Below are 18,209 nucleotides of genomic sequence, written 5' to 3' on the forward strand. Positions count from 1 at the left end.
CCTGACCCATGGGGTGATGTCACATCCTGACATTTACTAGGCAGACTTCGTTTACGGGGTGGTTTGCCAGTGCCTTCCCCAGTCATCTACACTTTACCCCCAGCAAGCTGGGTCCTCATTTGACCGACCTCGGAAGGATGGAAGGCTGAGTCAACCTTGAGCCGCCTACCTGAAACTGACTCCCTTTGGGATAGAACTCAGGTCGTGAGCAGAGCTTGGACTGCAGTACTGCAGCTTACCACTCTGCGCATACAACTTAAGTGACCTGCAAAACACTGTGAGAGATCTGTCCAAACAGGGTGACCGCTGCCTTAAAATAAAGTCATGCCTTCCTCGTTTCCTTTTATCCACTACCAACTGGCAGCCACCAAACCGCCACCCTTTCCTCTGTGATCTCCTTCGCCATGCCTTCGAGAGAATCCAGAAATGTCACTGTAATGCATTGCTTTTCTGGAATATCCAGAGTGTCTTTGGAAACCAGCCTGTATTCCCCCCCTCCCATTCTCATATCACCCCCCCCCCCCAAAGATCTTAGGCATCCTTGTCCCCCGCCCCGGGACCTGGCTATACTGGATCACTCTCTTGCAAACAGGGAATCCTGCCTTTTACAGTTGTGCATTCTCTGGATTAGCTTGGATCTTGTCATGCAAACTCACCTCTTTTGGATTGGGGTGGGTGAGACAATAATGCAAAAACACACCCCCTTCCCAGTTTCTTTTCAGGGCAAATTCAAAAGCCAGGGACCCATCAGGGCTGGAGAGAGGAGTGGATCAGAAGGGTGGCTGTTCTAGCCATGTCCCGACTGGCATTATTGTTTTCCACGACCCTCTCAGACCTTTCTAGGAAGCGGAGCCGAACTCAGTGGATTTAACCTGTTAGGGCATCTCTCAGCTGCTGGGGAGGTCTGGGAAAAGTCTATATGCCTGGATCGTATTTTAGGATTTTCTCTGAGGGAGACGGACTCTTTTCTCCTGGCAGGGCGTCTTGAAACCTCTTTTGCACCCAACTGGGGTGCAGTTGACACACACAAACCCCATTCCATTTTTAGAAATTCCAGGGGGAGACATAGGGTTGCCAACTCTGAAATGGGAAATACCTGGAGATTTGGGGTTGCAACCTGGGAAGGGTGGGATTTGGGGAGGGAAGGGACCTCCCTGGGGTATGCTGCCATAGAATTCACTCTCCAAAGCAACCATTTTCTCTGTATGCTGGACATCAATTGCATTCCTGGGAGATCTCCAGGCCTTTCCTAGAGGTTGGCAGCCCTTAAGTAGCCATGTTGGTAAATCGGCTGCAGACACTCCCCCGAAAAGAGTCTTGAGGTGCCTTAAAAACAAAAAAGGCATCTTTTGGGGAATATTGTACCATTCATGGACTTGTTTAAGATTAATTAAGAGATATATACCCAGAAGATTTCAACACCAATTTGAATTGCATAGAGACTGCATCAAACTTACATATTGCATCAAACTTACATATTGTATATATTCTCTAAGATTTATGTTTATGTATCCCACTGTGTTCTGCAGATGTTATATGTTTTAACACTAATAAGCATTTTGATACTTTTGTACTTGGAGACTCCTGTGCAATTTTTCCTAACCTACGGTACTAGCACGGAGGTGCCTTCTTTTTGGATTGCAACCTCCAGGTAGTAGCTGGAGATCTCCTGCTCTTACAACTGATCTCCAGCCGACAGAGATCAGTTCACCTGGAGAAAATGGCAGCTTTGGCAATTGCACTCTATGGCATTGAAGTCCCTCCCCTCCCCAAACCCCGCCCTCCTCAGGCTCTGCCCCAAAAACCTCCCGCTGGTAGCGAAGAGGGACTTGGCAACCCTAGTTGCCAACCTGCAGGCTAATCTCTACCTGACAGGCTTCAGATGACCTGGAGAAAATGGCAGCTTCAGAGGGCAACTCTATGCCATATGGCATCATATTCCTCCTGACCTCCCGCCACGCCCCAAATTCCACCCTCCCCAGGCTCCACCCCCAAATCTCCAGGAATTTCCCAACCCAGAGTTGGCAACCCTATATCACAGGTTTGTCGCCGTACAAATGAATAAAAGGACACAAATTGAACATGGGTATTTCTAACTGTTGGCTGAGAATTCATCATGCATCTCCCAAAGCGGGCTCTAGTAGGCTAGGAAAACTTGTGTTTCAATAAAAGCCTCATTCTCTAAGTAACAAGAGATTCCTTTCGGTATTCATGGCTTGCTTTATTATGGATTGTGTTTATACCTTTAAAAAACGATTTGATTGTATTATTTTTACTGTGTGGGTTGCCTCAGGCCAGCCTCTGGAAAAGCAGCATATAAATTCAATGCATAGATAAAATAAGATGTCCATTTGAAGATTTTTTTGGTTACAGATCAGGGGCTTCTCTAATCCATCGGCAGGAAACAGCATTTAATTTGCAGGCAGAATTATGGCTACGTTGAGCAGGGGGTGGACTAGATGGCCTGTATAGCCCCTTCCAAATCTAAGATTATACTGCAGCTAAATTATTCCACATAGAGGTGGAATAATTATTCCACATAGATGTGCATAAAACCGGCTGTCTGCACTCCTAGGACTGGCTCAGTCCTTCTTCAGGCTGATGCCACCTAACAAAGAAGACGGGCGGCCTGGCCCACAGCTTTTCTGTTCCCTAGAGGTGGGTCCCAGCAGCAGGCCCTGCTAATGTCACCACAGCTACCTAAATCTGACCTTGAAGTCTGCTCCTGAGAAGAAAGATTGCCATGGCAAAGCACTCCCATTCTGGAGAAGGCCAGGAAGACAAAACCCTCTTAAACACTTTTCAACAGAGGCTGGCGGCTGAGGAAATGACAGCAACTACTGTAGTGCCCACCTAAAAAGGTACTTTACCTATGGCACTATGGAATGCCCCTGTGTAGATAAATACCCCAGAAAGCTTTGCTTTCCTCCATTTCCCCTTTCCTGTTTTGCAGTTCATTTCTCTTCCTGCTTGTTAATCGAGCAATGTCAGCATAAGCATCACACACACTAACTGTGCCTTAATGTTGCCAAGCAAGGGACACTCGCTCCTCTTAGCTGCAGAGCTAGTTCAATCTAGAATTGCTTGTCTATTATTTGCTAAGATCACACCATAGAAATGTATCAACTGAATATTGCCTGTACTATTCTGTATAAAGCAACTGCCTTCAGAACGGGCAGTGTGATTTTCTCTGGTTATTCTAGGGTGGAGAGAAGGGACTTCCCCTCTCTCTGTAACTCTGGGCTGGTTAGAGTTTTGATCCCGGCTCTGTACTGTTTAAGTTGTACGATTGAATAATAAAGCTGTTAAAAAAGGACTTCTGATCTCCAGTGCACTATCTGTGATCTGATCTAATCTAGATAGTGTTTCCAGGCGCAACACTACTCAGCACTTGGCTCTCCATCCTGGCTTGACCTTGACAGGGTGCTGCCCAGGCTGACCATGAGGGGAGGGTGGCAAAAGGTTTTTGAAGCTATATGCCCTGTTTCTCCCCCCATCACAAATACAGGTTCCTCCAGGTTTGACCCAAGCCCTCTTGTGCCCAAAGGAAGTATTGTGTCCCCTTAGGAGAAAGGGAGAGTCTGACCCACTGAGATGAGTTACATTAAAGCCACCAAGTACATTCTGTGGCCACTGCCAGGACCGTTAGCTTTTATGGTTGTATGGGGACAGGGGGCTTACAGTGTTCTGAGAACAGCTTCTAGGGTGCCATTCCACTTACCTGGTCTATAGGCGGAAGAGGGTCTTTTCAGCCAGAATCCCTCACAGCCTGTGGAACTCCCTGCCCCATGACCTATCAAGTGCTGCCAGTTCTGATCTTCCTGACATCTGTCACGACTTTTTCTTTTAAATATTCCAAAAGAGCCAAAAGATCAGGCTAGCCTGGGCCATCCAGATCAGGATCCGAAATAATAACACAGAGACAAATCCCAAATTTTTCATGGAACCATATGATTGCCCTCCTCTCCCTATGAAGTATTTCCAAAGCAAGGTACTTTAAAAAATGAAGTCTTTATGTATGGAAGTAACAGGTATATGACTTTAAGAACGTTACTTGCCAGAGGGTGATTAAGTGTCTAACCTTGATTGGTGGGGGAGGTTTTTTAAGGCACCTGCCTCGGCTTGGAAAAAAACGCTTTTTCTTCCCTTCTTTTTCGACAGCCTCTACCAGTTAGTGGAATTATTTTCTTTGCTTGTTTTAAATGGAGAACGTTGCTTTTATCTTTTTGAAAATAAACCTTGTTTTATAAAAGTAACGAGAGGAGCCGTGCGTGTTGTGGTGCAACTTTCCCGGGGGAGAACCAAAGGCCAATGAAATAAGGTTTGGACAAAGAAGAGCTTTCAACCTTGTAGTCAAAGGAGCTGTACCTTGCCCAGGGGGGGCCTGGAAGGGCTGTTATCAGCATTCCAAACCCGGACAAGAGGTTGCTGGCTCATACATGGTGGCAGGGAAGGAGACCCTGGATGTGTTCGTACTGCAGCAGCTGTGAGTAGCTCTGAGGATTAACAAGCAAAGCAAGTTTGTTTTTTGTTTTTACTTGTCTTCCTAGTAAAGTTAACATGAGTTTGGGTCAAGGGGGTTCGCTATCTGGCAACTCGTCTGACCAAGTGATTTATAAAACAGAGGCTATTGGGCTGTCTAGCTGTACTAAAGAATTTTTTCCTGAATCACCCTTGAAGCCACAATTCAGCATTGAAGATGATCTGCAGGGCCTAGGAACGAGTATGTTGGACTATAGAGAATTGCCAAGTGTTTCTCAGAGACGGGAGCTGTATTTGAAAACAGACCCATGTTTATGGCAGAGTGCAACACGAAATAGAATAAAGGAAGATTACGTGGGCACCTCACTTAAACAACTACAGTCTTCAGATAGTGCACAGCCAGCAGGTAATGGAGTTAACCCAATGTCATCTGCAGTCCCTCAGGACCCGCATTCTCCAGCAGTGCCACCAGCAGCACCAATGGATCAGCTATGTACTTTGCTAGCTCAGTTTCTTGGGCAAAATGGACAACAGATGAATATGCTCCAGACTCATCTCATCCAGAACCAGGTGATAGATGGTCCCGTCTAAAGTTCCCAGAGCTGAGGTCAGGTGAAGATATTTCAGCTTTTTTTGCCCTGTTTGAAGTAACAGCAAAGGACTATGGTCTCCCTGAGAGAGAGTATATGGGAGTACTTAGACGCTTTCGTGCTGCCAACCTGAGACCAGAAGAGTCTTACAGTGCATTTGTGAGCAGAGTTCACAGAATGTGTGTAAGGTGGGCAGAAAGTGCACAGGCACACACATTTCAAGATCTGCTGGAGTCGATAGTACGAGAACAAATTTTTCAAGCCATTCCTCAAGAGCATGCAGTTTTAGCTCGGGCCCAGAGACCTATGAATACACAAATACTTGCAGAGGTGTTAGATGAAGTTGCTGCTGCAAGTCAACCTTTACAGTCCAAGCGCTTTGGGTTTATTAGGTCTGAGAGGGATTGGCCACCCCTGCCCCCACGACAGACAAGAACTAAAGAGTACCAGCAAAGACCATCAACTCCAATTCCCAGACAACGCTTTTTAGCACAAGCAGAGGCTTTGGGTCAGGAACAGAAGGAACACATCAGCCTTATGCCAACAGTGGGAGTTTGTTATCACTGTAAGCAAGGGGGACATATTCGAGCTCGATGCCCTTTATTGGTGAAAAAGGGTGTTTCGCAGCAACCAAGGATCCATCGAATTGCAAGTCAGCCACTGACACAGCTGGCAAATCAAGACCAACATCAAGAAAAGCAAAGGGAGACAGAACATCAAGAGAGTCTTGCAACAGCCCCCTTAGGAGAAGCACTTCAAACCCAGATGATATGTAAGCAAAGACCTGGGGGAAGTAGTGACTGGCCCGCTAGAGAAGTGCAATTAGGAAGAGAACAGCAAAGCCAGTCCCAGGGTACAGTCCAACTATCAGAAGATAGAATTGAGGTGAACCGCATTGATTTGTCTACTGTCCCTAAAAAACCCATTTCATGCTATATCAGCCAAGAACAAGCTGAATGGTGCTCTAAAAAGAGAACCGTCTATGTAGAGGTACAAGAGAAGGCTCTCCTTGGGACAGTGGAGCTGATATGTCATCTATTTGTGAAACCACATTTCATGATTTAGGGCTAAAACCAGATGGGAAGGTAGAAATTCGAACTTATGATGCCCAGCCTAAAGAGCAGCTTGTTACTTATGCTAAGGTCACGGTAGGGGACTGGACTGATGATATTCCATTGCTGGTTCATCAAGGAGATGATCCTGCCTTTTTGCTAGGGATGGATGTCCATTTTAAAATGTCAAAAGCAGGGGAATGCATTAGGCAGTTCCCAGTGGTTACTAGAAGCAAGGCTAGGGTTGTTGAGATGCAAGGTCCAAGTCAGAGTGAGGAGAGCCCACTACTATATACTCAGCAGGAGAAGGCAGGAGAACAGGGAGTGAGGGAGCAAGCTTTACAGCAGTTAGATCAAAGTGACCAGTCTCCGTTTGAGACTGAAAGTATGGCTCAATCTGCGGAATATGATTCACAAGTCTTTAGGAATTTGCTAAAGACATCTTTAGATCTACAACAATGTCGTGAAACTGCTGAGAAAGTTAATTTGCCACTGGATAAACCTGGAGACAGTAAGATATTTTGGCACAATGATCTTCTTTATAGAGAGTTTATACCTAAAAGGAATAGATCATTGTTACAGTCACAAAAGCAATTAATAGTTCCTGAGCCCTTTAGAAGAGAAGTCTTAAGACTTGCCCATGACCTACCATTGTCTGGGCATTTTGGATTTAAGAGGACTCTTGCTAAGGTCACTTCAGCATTCTATTGGCCTGGAATAAGTAAGGATACTAAAGAGTATGTAAATTCATGTGAAACATGCCAAAAGGTAGGATACTCCTCCGACCATATAAAGACATCATTGGGAAAGATCCCGATTGTACAAGTGCCATTTTCAGAAATACAGATTGATGTCCAAGGACCTTTCCCCCCTACTAGATCAGGGAAGAAGTTCATTCTTGTTATTATAGATCGGGCAACCTGCTTCCCTGCAGCTATCCCTTTAAGGGTTGTTACTGCAACGAGTGTTGCCAGGACATTGTTAGAATTCTTTGCCAACTTTGGTTTTCCAAGGGTCATCATTAGTGATAGATCATCTGTGTTTGTAAGTAATCTAATGCAGAAGCTTTATGAGTTGGCAGGAGTGACTCAACAGCTTAGTGCAGTTTATCACCCACAATCTCATGGACAGATAGAAAAATGGGGAGGGACCTTGACACTTATGTTAAAAGCCTTTTGCCTAGAACATCATGGCAACTGGGATGAGGCGGTTCCATTCCTGGTCAGTGCATATCAGGATGCAGTGCACCCATCTCTTGGGGGCTATACACCCAATGAATTGGTGTTTGGAAGGAAGTTACCAGGTGTTTTGGAACTGCTGAAAGCAAGTTGGGAAGGAGTTTGGGTCCCTGAAGCATCACAGTCTGTGGCAGAGTACTTTAATAAATTACAACAGACCCTACAAAAAATACGCCAGATTGCCCATCAAGCTCTCACAGAGGCTAGAGAGAAACAAAAGGTATATTTTGACAAAACAGCTAAGCCTAGGGCTCTGCAAGTAGGAGACTGGGCTCTGCTTTTAAGCCCTGAAAATGTGGGGAAGTTAGAACTACATTGGACTGGACCTTTTAAGGTTGTGCGGGACTGTGGAAATGGAAATTATGAGATTACAGATCCCGAGAGGGGTCTCCTCTTTGTACATATTAATCGTTTGAAAATGGAGTTAACCCAATGTCATCTGCAGTCCCTCAGGACCCGCATTCTCCAGCAGTGACACGGTACAACTGAGAGCTGTGATACTGTCACATAGCTTAGACCTAAAGAATGTTACACTCCAAGATCTTAGGGGTTCCCAGTCTACATGGATTTATCTGAGTTAAATATCCAGCCATAGGAATTTCCTTGCAGTCAGAGTTTTTCTATGGCTTTCCCCCCAGAATGGATTCTCCGATGCACCCGAAGCCCCGAGCTATGCCCGAAATTCTTCCCACAGTCAGAGCACGTGTACGACTTCTCTCCCTTGTGGCTGATCTCGTGGGCCAGCAGGCACGACTTCTGGATGAAGCTTCGGCCACAGTCTGAGCACTTGTAGGGTTTCTCTCCTGTGTGAATCCTCTCGTGCGTCAGGAGTCCCGAGCGGGTTGTGAACCTCTTCCCGCACGTCGAGCACATGTACGGTTTCTCGCCCGTGTGGGTCCGTACGTGCGCCCGAAGGGTTGAACCCTTGCCGAAGCTCCTCCCACAGTCTGAACATTTGTGTGGTTTCTCGCCGGTGTGGGTCCTCTCGTGTGCCTTGAGGTTACAGCGATGCTTGAAGCTCCTTCCGCAGTGGCAGTGGTGAAGTCGGGGCAGACCTTTGACATCTTCCCACCGGACGTTACCTCCCCTGCTGGGAAGAGCTCCCTCCGTGTTCTTCTCTGACCTGGGCCCCTGCTGTCCCCCGTGTCGTGTTTCCTCTTCATAGCAGCGGGAAGCCTTGCCTCTTCTCAGTGAGGGATCTTGTAGCTCCCGTGGCTGAAGATGGTACCCCTCAAGCGCTCCTGCATGAACAGACAGACACTCCTGAGGAAAAAAATTAACCACTCTGGCTAAGATAGGGTTTACACATACAGCTAGGGTTGCCAACTTCTGACGGGGAAATCTCTGGAGATTGGGGGGGGTCAAGCCTGGGGAGAGCGGAGTTTGGGATGAGGAGGGACCTCAGTAGGGTATAACGCCATAGAGTTCACCTCCCAAAGCAGCCATTTTCTCCAGGGGAAGTGATATCTCCCCCCCTTCTTAGAAGATGCCTGCCATTCAAACTCCCTCACGTTTTCCCCAGAGGGCAACAAGCACCAGTTTATGGCACTCAAATGTATATTGCTCTTGAATATGAAGGTTCTATCCACCACTATGCCCACTAAGACCTCTCTTCCCTGAATTTGTCTAATCCCCTTGCAAAGCAACCTGATGAGGGAGAGACTAAATGCTTTTCCTTCTAGCAGGGAGCATACATGGGATTTCATCCCTGAGACATTCTCTGGAATTCCAAAGAAGCGTGTTCCCACTGAATTTGCATGGTTTTGCTCACCTGTGTGGATTTTCTCATGCACCGTGAGGCTCGAGCTATGAGAGAAGCTCCTCCCACAATAGGAACATTTATGGAGTTTCTCTCCTGGATGGATTGCCTTGTTTGCCACAAGGGTTGGGGTTAGGCTGGGAACTGCCTCCTGGTATGGCACCTTCTCAACAGAGTGGAATTTTTGATGGTCAGGAATTCCAGGGCTCCATCGGGGGTCGCCAAGTGTCAATTCTCCTTTGCACATAATATTTTGCTGAACCTCATTTTTTTCCATACCAGAGTCACCTTCCCAATAAGGAACGGATTCAGCCACGTTTTCTTCTGGATCCTGTCCCTCTTCCTTCTCAGAACTTTGCTGAATCTCCTCATAATACTGGTAGACATGGCCTCTTTCCAGCAACTCCTCTTTCAACAGCACAGAACTTCCCTGATGGAGATCCTCCATCCCATTTGCACATCCCTGCTGGTCACCTGCAGAACAAAAACAAAAACTGCATTGATAAGTAGGGTTTCCATTTGCCTGCTGCTGACAAGGGAACTCCCAAATGGTTTCCCCCTGTCCTCCACTGGCACTGACTGTGGTAGTGGTGGGGAAATGGGTGTGTGTGTGTGTGTGTGTGAAACAGTATACTGTGATGTTAGTTCTGGCTGTATAATTGGAAGTGACGTCACTGCATCATGGGACACTCTAGGATTCACCCCAAACTCTATGGTTCTTACCATAGAGTTTTGGGTGAATCCTAGAGTGTCTTGTGACATGTTAATGTCACTTCTGGTTAATGTCACTTCTGGGTTGTTGCTTGGAGTATAGGCAAGATAAAAATGTGATAGAATTATTTTTTCTTGGTTACTCATTGAGATTATGGGGCACTTATCTGACTCCTCTGCATGGCTTTTTTCAGTGGCAGGATTATTTTGAAGGCCTGACACAAAACCTTGTATGTTATCTTTCTACTCTCCTCACATTCTGAATCGTTTTAAAACATTTGTTTGGTGTAGAGCACGGATTTACTCTAGCCTCTTCCTCTTTTGTTTTGCTTTCCATATGACGTTACAGTTTTTAAAATAAACCCATGGCTTTCTTCAAAACTAAGATTTTTATTTTTAAATTGCTGTTTTAAAGTATTCTGACTGTTAAAAAAATAACACCGAGCAGTTCAGCAGCCACAACGCCTTACCAAGCGAGACTCCATCTCCTTTCTGACGTTGCTTGGCTACCTTGCCGAGTGCACTTTTCCAGGTGTCAGGTGGCGGAATCTGGTCGGTCTCAGAGGAATCCGCACCCACTATCCCCAAAGACAACAAAACCTAAACGGAAAGAAAACTTTTCAGGCAAGCGAGGGCCTACAGTCCTTTCTCTGTGTCTGGTACAAACTCCTCCGTCCCACCCTCCCTGCTATCTTATGTAGGGTTGCCAGACTCCATTTGGGGCCTGGACCTCTCCTGGAATGACAACAGGGATCAGTTCTCCTAGAGACGATGGCTGCTTTGGAGGGTGGATTGTATGGCATTATACTTCACTGAAGTACTTCTCCTCCCCAAAACTTGCCCTCCCCAGGCCCCTTCCCCCAAATCTCCAGGAGCTTCCTAACCTGGGGATAGAAATCCTAGATACATGGAATCACTTGAGTCCTGAAAGAAACATTCATATCTGTAGTGGAATATTGCAGAAGATGATTGAGATATCAAGCAGATAGTGGTGAACCACAGGTTTCTCCTTCTGTGCCAGAGATTGCTTCCTTTGACAGCATCAGACTGGAAGGGATTACTGATGCTGAGGTTCTCTCTAAAAACACACCTTTTTCTTAAGCTAATGCACTTTCGGGAGTAAGGGGAGTTACACACCTGGCATTAGAATGCAGGGAGTTGCCTTGTCTCTCTGTCTTGGAGCAACCCCCCTCCCAAGGTTAGGCATTAGACTATCACACACACGTTATAGTCTATAAGTTAAGGAGGGCTACTTTTTTCCCTTGGAACCTCATCTCAGACTAAGCCCCTGAACTTTGGCCGACATCCAGGAGTCCAGCTGCTGCTAATGTCGGGTTTCCAGCAAGTGAAAGGGGCATGGATATACTTTCCTGTTATTCTCTATTTACGTTTGTAGTTTGTAAAAAATAAAACTGTTTTCCTTCTAGCACTGGTGTGCTCGTTGCTTTTGAAATTCCTGGTGGAAAAACAACCGTTTGCCTATTAAACGTGAAGGTAGTCCCCTGTGCAAGCACCGGGTCACTACTGATCATTTGGGTGAGGTCACATCCCCACGTTTACTAGGCAGACTGTGTTTACGGATGGCTTGCCACTGCCTTCCCCAGACGTCTATATTTGACCCCCAGCAACCCCCAGGGAGGGGGCTGTGGTTTAGTGGCAGAGCATCTGCTTGGCACGCAGAAGGTCCCAGGTTCAATCCCCGGCATCTCCAGTTAAAGGGACTAGGCAAGTAGGTGATGTGAAAGACCTCTGCCTGAGACCCTGGAGAGCTGCCGCCGGTCTGAGCAGGCAATACTGACTTTGATGGACCAAGGGTCTAATTCAGTGTAAGGCAGTTTTCATGTGTTCATGTGTACTCATTTTACCAACCTCAGAAGTCTGAAAGGCTGAGTCAACCTTGAGCCGGCTTCCTAAATCAAACTCGGGTCGTGAGCAGAGCTTGGACTGCAGTACTGCAGCTTACCACTCTGCGCCACGGAGCTCTTGCTTCCCTATTGGCAACACAATATCTTATTTTTGAAATGACATGGTAGTGGGCTTGTAGCCCTGGGCTGGTTCCCCCCCCCCCCCCGTCATTCCCATTTTCCATATCTCACACACCCGGGCCAAATTTCCAGACTTTGCAAATTAGGGCGTTTTTGCAAAATTGCTGCAGTGCCCCCGTGTCATTTCTGGTTGGAACCGAAAGTCACGTAGACACGCTGGCACAATGCCACCGCTCCAGGCCCTGACCCAAATTGCTCCCGGGGTTTGCCAGACTGCAACCTGTCTGTCTGGAAAAGGAAATAAAGGACCCACTGAAGGGCTAGCATCAAAACTTCATACCTGACCTTCCCGTTTCAGGGCATTCTGCTTCAACAAGTAATCCTCGGCCAGGACTACCGCCTGCACACAAGACTCGGGGCCCCGTTCCCGGACCCAGCTCTGCATTTCCTGGGGCAGGACGGTCAGGAACTGCTCCAGGATCAGCAGCTCCAAGATCTCCTCCTTGGAGTGCCTCTCCGCTTTCAGCCACTGATGGCAAAGGTGCTGGAGTCTTCCATACACCACTCTCGGCCCCTCCACTTCCTGGTAGCAGAACTGCCTGAAGTGCTGGCGCTGCTTCTCCCTCACGACAGCTTCTCTTTGCAAGATGGCCGCCTTCACCTTCCCATAATCCTCTCTGTCTCGGGCGCCGAGGCTGCTGAAGGCCTGCTCAGCTTCCCCACTGAGGGCCGGCAAGAGGAGGGTTACCCACTTGTCACGAGGCCACTGACATGCTGAGGCAACTTGCTCGAAGGAGGCCAGGAAAGCCTTAGCATCGTCCCATGGCGTAGGTTCAGTTGCCATCCGTGGATTCCCCCATCCGAAGTCAGGGGTTTGCAGCGTCCTCAGGAACTCCTGCCACTGAGCTTCCCAGCGCTGTTGCAGCAGTTCCTGTGGTTCACTTTTTATCGCCATCTGTAACTCTCCAATAGTACCTGTGTGGACCACCTGTTGGGCTTTGACTCCTGCCCGTAACTTGTAGCCAGGTGCCTTCTGGGCCTCCTTTTCCAGCTCTGTGGCCATCATTGTCCCCTCCTCTACGGACATGTTCACCTCCACGCTCAAGGTCTCCATCACTCAGTCCACAGGTGGAAGGAGGAACGTTTGGCTTCTGAAGGGCTCTGTTTTGAATCAAGCACCCAATCGCTCCGAGAATCTCTTGCAAAATGGCTGTTCGCTTGTAAACAGAGGTGGGTGGGTAAAGGGGTCCCCAGGGAAGAGAGAGAGGCTTCGTCTCTGAGGGGAAAAGAAAATGGACATGGGAGAGAATATTGAAAAGGGAGCATCCTGCCTTAGCCAACGCACCCGAACCTACCCATTCTCTCAAGTCAAGCTTGGAGGACCTGCTTCAGATGCCCTCTCCATCTGAAGTGAGACAGACGGCAGCCAGGGAAAGGGCCTTCTCGGTTCTGGCCCCAAAAGTCTGGAACTTTTTTATTAGGGACCCCAAGGCTACATTGTCAGTGGCAAGATTTGTTTCAATCCTGATATCCCTCCAACACTAGATATATGCTGCTCAAGATCAATTGAGCAAGGAGCTTCTAAGGGATAAAAGGAAAGGAACTTTCTTACGTTCGTATGAACTCCCTCCCCAGTGAGATTTGTCTATCTCCCTCTATTGTTATCTTCCACCAGGGGGGAAGGATTTTTGTTTGTTTCGTTCGGAATACCCCAGTAATAGTTATTGGCCCTCCTCCGCTCGTGTAGTGTTTTTGTGCATATGTTTTTATTGAATTGTTTAAATATTCCATTTACACACATTTCAACTGTTTAACATCTTACATTGTGTTGCTATTCACCACCTTGGGGACCCTCTTTGAGTGGAAAGGCAGCACAGAAATGTTTTTAATAAATAAAATGCATATCCCTGCCTTTGCAAAAATGCCTGAATCGTTAGTTTTCAAGTAAAGTGGGAAGCAGATGAATAGGAGATCCCTCACGTTCTGAATGGTAGAAGGCCAAGGGACAGCTCCCTGCTAATAAGCTTATAAAGTATATAATGCTTTTTCAAGTGTTCAAAGTACTCGTTACCTCAGAAATCCTTACAACAGTTCTGTCAGGTAGGACAGCACTACTATTTTTGTACTACAGAAGGGGTGGAGAGGCTTATGTATGGAAATCAGCAGGTGAATCTTTCCACATCATGGAGATAAGATCCCCTGGTGAATAACATGGTCATTAACATGGTCTGTTAAAGGAACAGGACAATTTTTTCCCTCCACGTGGTTGACAACCCTATAGCATGGCCTTACACACCACATGTCCTTCCCATTTTATGGGATAAGGGAGTTTAAGAGTAAAAAAAAGTAGGTGGAGCATCACTTAGAGGATTAGGGCATAGGGATAGGACAAATCCTAATAAGGATTATTCATTTCATCATTCTTTCTACCTATATCTAAATGTTTAACCAACGATTCCCTAAGAGGCTAGCAATACTTAAAGCCACGCCATGTCACTATAAAATAAAATCACTATGAACAGCTGGAGGTGACATGATTTATAATCCTTCAAATTCAACGTTCAGTTCTCTCACTCTCTTTATAAGGGGGGCAGCAGCAGGTAGCTGGGAATTCTCCAAATTGGGGACCACCACTAAAACCCTTTCTAGGAGATGACAGATTTGTCACTGATGACTGAAAAAGGGTCTGACCTTAGTGTGTGTGCATGTGAGGGAAATCATACAGGAACAGGCGTTCCCCACTAAAGCAAAACCCTTCAAACCAGACCCTGAAATATACATAAGGTATAAACCTACATAAGGCTCAAGGGAGCCTTGTACCTCTAACAAAAGTTTTCACAACCAGCAAATGTAAGTTGATGAGGAGTCTCCAGATTCAGTCATAGAGAAAACCTTTACCTGGTGAATCTCTGCCAGTTGGCCAGCTGTGAAAAGCACAGGAACCCTGCCAGGGAAAATCAAACAGTGGCAACCTAAGGCTGCCAACTAACCAGAAAATACCCAACCCATTCTGCTCTTCTGTCTTTGACGTTAAGTTAAGCCATCGGCCAAAATCAGCTGGAGATTTCCTCACACAGAGCCCCAAAAGATGTTTAATGCCGCATCTCCACAGGCAGAGCTACAGAGGCCGGGGGCAAACCCTGGCAACCTTTGCATGTGTGCAACTGGAAACTTCAGTGTCAGCTTCCCCCAGAATAGGAGTATATTTCAACTTCAGAAGAGGGGCTGCTTTGGGGAGGCAGCCTGCCCTGCTTAGATTTCGCAACCCACCTCTTCCCTACCTGTCCAGCAATGCTTATTCATTTCTTCTGCCTCTCCGCTTGAAGACACCCCCTTCCACTCACCTCTCCCTGCAGGGTAGGCACTGCCCCACCTGCCTGGCCTGGACAATTGTGGCAATGCAGTTTCTAGCTTTCTCTCCCTCCCCACCAAGCAAGAGAAATTCAGCAGCCAATTCCCCACCGGGGATACAGCAAGGGTGGGAAAAGGACAGGAAGAGGCTTCTGTTTACAGCCAAGGATTACCCCCCCTTTTAAACCCAAGAGGTCCACCCAACCCACATTTCTGGTTCTGATAACAATTCTCCATTTGAGGGGCAAGAGCGGTGGAATTATATAGGAATCCATAGCCAAAAACCTTTTATTTTTAATGCCGTCAAGTCGCAGCTGATTTATGGCGACTCTGTAGGCTTTGCAAGGCGAGAGACGTTCAGAGGTGGGTTTGCCGGTGCCTTCCTTTGCACAGCAACCCTGGAATTCCTTGGTGGTCTCCCCATCAAATACTAACCAGGGCCGACCCTGTTTAGCTTCCCAGATTTGATAAGATTGGGCCAGCCTGGACCATACAGGTCAGGATCTGAAGACTACAAGTAAACTAAACAGAGATGGGTTTTTTTTTTAATTCCAACACTCATCCACCACACCAAATGATGTGCCTTCCTCCACCCCCAGGCACAGACTCAAGAATCACTGCTGAGATTCAAAGCTCATACCCTACCAGAAAATATTTTTGTTAGTCTTTAAGGTGCTACTGGACTCTTGCCCTTTTTGACTGCTGAGATTCAAATAGGGTTACCCCCAGCCTAGAGAAAACATGTCCTGTCCTTTGAATAGAGGCTCGGTGTGTGAAAATGGGCACTTTACACTTTTTTACAGACTCATAGAGTTGGAAGGGGCCTTACAGGCCATCTAGTCCAACCCCCTGCTCAATGCAGGATCAGCCTAGAGCATCCCTAACAAGTGCTTGTTCCAGCCTCTGCTTAAAGACTGCCAGTGAGGGGGAGCTCACCACCTCCCTAAGGCAGCCGATTCCACTGTCGAACAACTCTTACTGTAAAAAAACTTTTCTTAATATCCAGCCGGTACCTTTCCACCTGCAATTTAAACCCATTATTGTGAGTCCTATCCTCTGCTGCCACGAGGAACAGCTCCCTGCCCTCCTCTAAGCGACAACCCTGCAAATGCTTAAAGAGAGCAATCATGTCCCCCCTCAACCTCCTCTCCTCCAGACTAAACCTTCTGCACTCCCTCAGCCTTTCCTCATAAAGGCTTGGTCTCCAGGCCTCTGATCATCCTCATCGCTTAATACTTTTTATGGCATTAAGTTCAAGATTGTCATCATCTTCTGCGTGACATCCCAGAACCTCTGTTTAGGGGACAGGATACTTTGATTTCAGGCAGATGGCAATGCTAAGGCCCAAGTTCAAATCTTCACTCAGCTAGGAAGTTCACTGGATGATCTTGGGCAACTCTCTGTCCAAGATACCTCACAAGGCTGTTGTCAAAATAAAATGGGAGAAGGGGGGATTATGTCAAAAGCTGCCATTTATTGAATACATTTACACCCAACTTTTCCACGCAAAGCGGCTTACGAATCAAAGAACCTAGGACCACAGTGTGTGTGTTAGGGGGCACTCTAACCACTATGGCATGCAAATTTATCACTTGAGTCTCTCTCCCCCCCTTATTTTGTTTTGGGGAGGGAATAGTCAGACAAGCTTTCATGGTTGAGCATTTTAAAAAAAGGAAGTAAAACCATTGTTTTATACCCTTAGAGACTGAGGTGGATGGAAGTTCAACAGGCAAAACCACTCCCAACCTTCCCTGGAGGTTTTTAAGAAGAGGTTAGATGGCCATCTGTCAGCAATGCTGATTCTGTGACCTTAGGCAGATGATGAGAGGGAGGGCATCTTGGCCATCTTCTGGTCACTAGGGGTATGTGGGGGGGAGGTAGTTGTGAATTTCCTGCATTGTGCAGGGGGTTGGACTAGATGACCCTGGTGGTCTCTTCCAACTCTATGATTCTATGATCTCCATGCTTTAATTTCTTCTTCTCCTGAGGCTCTTTTGGGGAGGGGGGTCGTGAGAGAGAGAGAGAGAGAGAAGTCTGCCAAAAAAAGACCCATTTTTTTCCTGCAATCGAATGGTTCCTAACTGCATTTTAACATCATTCCAAGAAAGGTTTCCAGCTGCTCTTCTCCCAACTGCAATTGAGAACCGGAAGTCATGGTAGAGAACTATCAAGACTGCAGCCCTTTGTGGTTCACAGCCGGATTCCCCCCTCCTTTACGTTTCTAGGCCTCTCTAGGAATCAGGGCCGAACTCAGTGTGTTTAACCCCTGCTGCTGCCATGGTTCTGCTTTACAGGAGGTGGATTGACTGTGCCTTGTGTGTTATATGTGGATAGACTCCTTAACAGATTGCTTCAAATCAAATAATGCCTAATAGGTGTTTATGTGGAAAAAAAACCCAACCCCAATCCTGGAAGGGAAGCTGTGTTACTCTGTTGCAGCGGAAACAGGACAGGAATTTTGTGCAAAGCTTAGAGCGGGATTTGTTGGTCGTTGGGGAGGGGTGGGCATTGGCCTCCTGTTTTATTTTTGAACAATATTCAGACTTTAAGGGCGACAACGCATGGTCGCTTTAGCCTCCTTTATTCCCTGTTTCAGCCAGGATCGAACGCACGTGCACAGGAGAATTACACAACTTTAAGGTTGACAATGAGGAAATTGAAATCGTCCAAGACTTTCGATTCCTCGGCTCCACCATCAACCCAAAGGGAGACTGCAGCCAAGAAATCAGAAGGAGATTGAGACTGGGAAGGGCAGCCATGGAGGAGCTAGAAAAGATTTTGAAGTGTAAGGATGTGTCACTGGCCACCAAGACTAGATTAATTCATGCCATCGTATTCCCTATTACTATGTATGGGTGTGAAAGCTGGACAGTGAAGAAAGCTGATAGGAAGAAAATAGATTCCTTTGAAATGTGGTGTGGAGGAGAGTGTTACGGATTCCGTGGACTGCCAAAAAAACAAATCAGTGGGTTATAGATCAAATCAAGCCTGAACTGACCCTAGAAGCTAAAATGACTAAACTGAGGCTATCGTATTTTGGT

The 18,209-nt window shown here is 46.8% G+C and overlaps 1 protein-coding gene across 1 annotated transcript in view; it reads right to left on the reverse strand.

Moving 5' to 3' along the window:
• The window catches only part of LOC130493559 (zinc finger protein 721-like), a 32,316-nt gene extending 19,385 nt beyond the window's left edge, over positions 1-12,931 (reverse strand). The window contains exons 1-4 of the mRNA XM_056867351.1: positions 12,158-12,931; positions 10,303-10,432; positions 9,401-9,595; positions 8,020-8,603 (exon numbers count right to left, since the gene is read on the reverse strand). Coding sequence (XP_056723329.1) covers positions 8,020-8,603; positions 9,401-9,595; positions 10,303-10,432; positions 12,158-12,931 — 1,683 coding nt within the window. The remainder of the gene's footprint in view (positions 1-8,019; positions 8,604-9,400; positions 9,596-10,302; positions 10,433-12,157) is intronic.
• Between the last annotated feature and the right edge of the window lie 5,278 nt (positions 12,932-18,209).

Source organism: Euleptes europaea, chromosome 1, assembly GCF_029931775.1.
Source record: "Euleptes europaea isolate rEulEur1 chromosome 1, rEulEur1.hap1, whole genome shotgun sequence".
NCBI lineage: Eukaryota > Metazoa > Chordata > Lepidosauria > Squamata > Sphaerodactylidae > Euleptes > Euleptes europaea.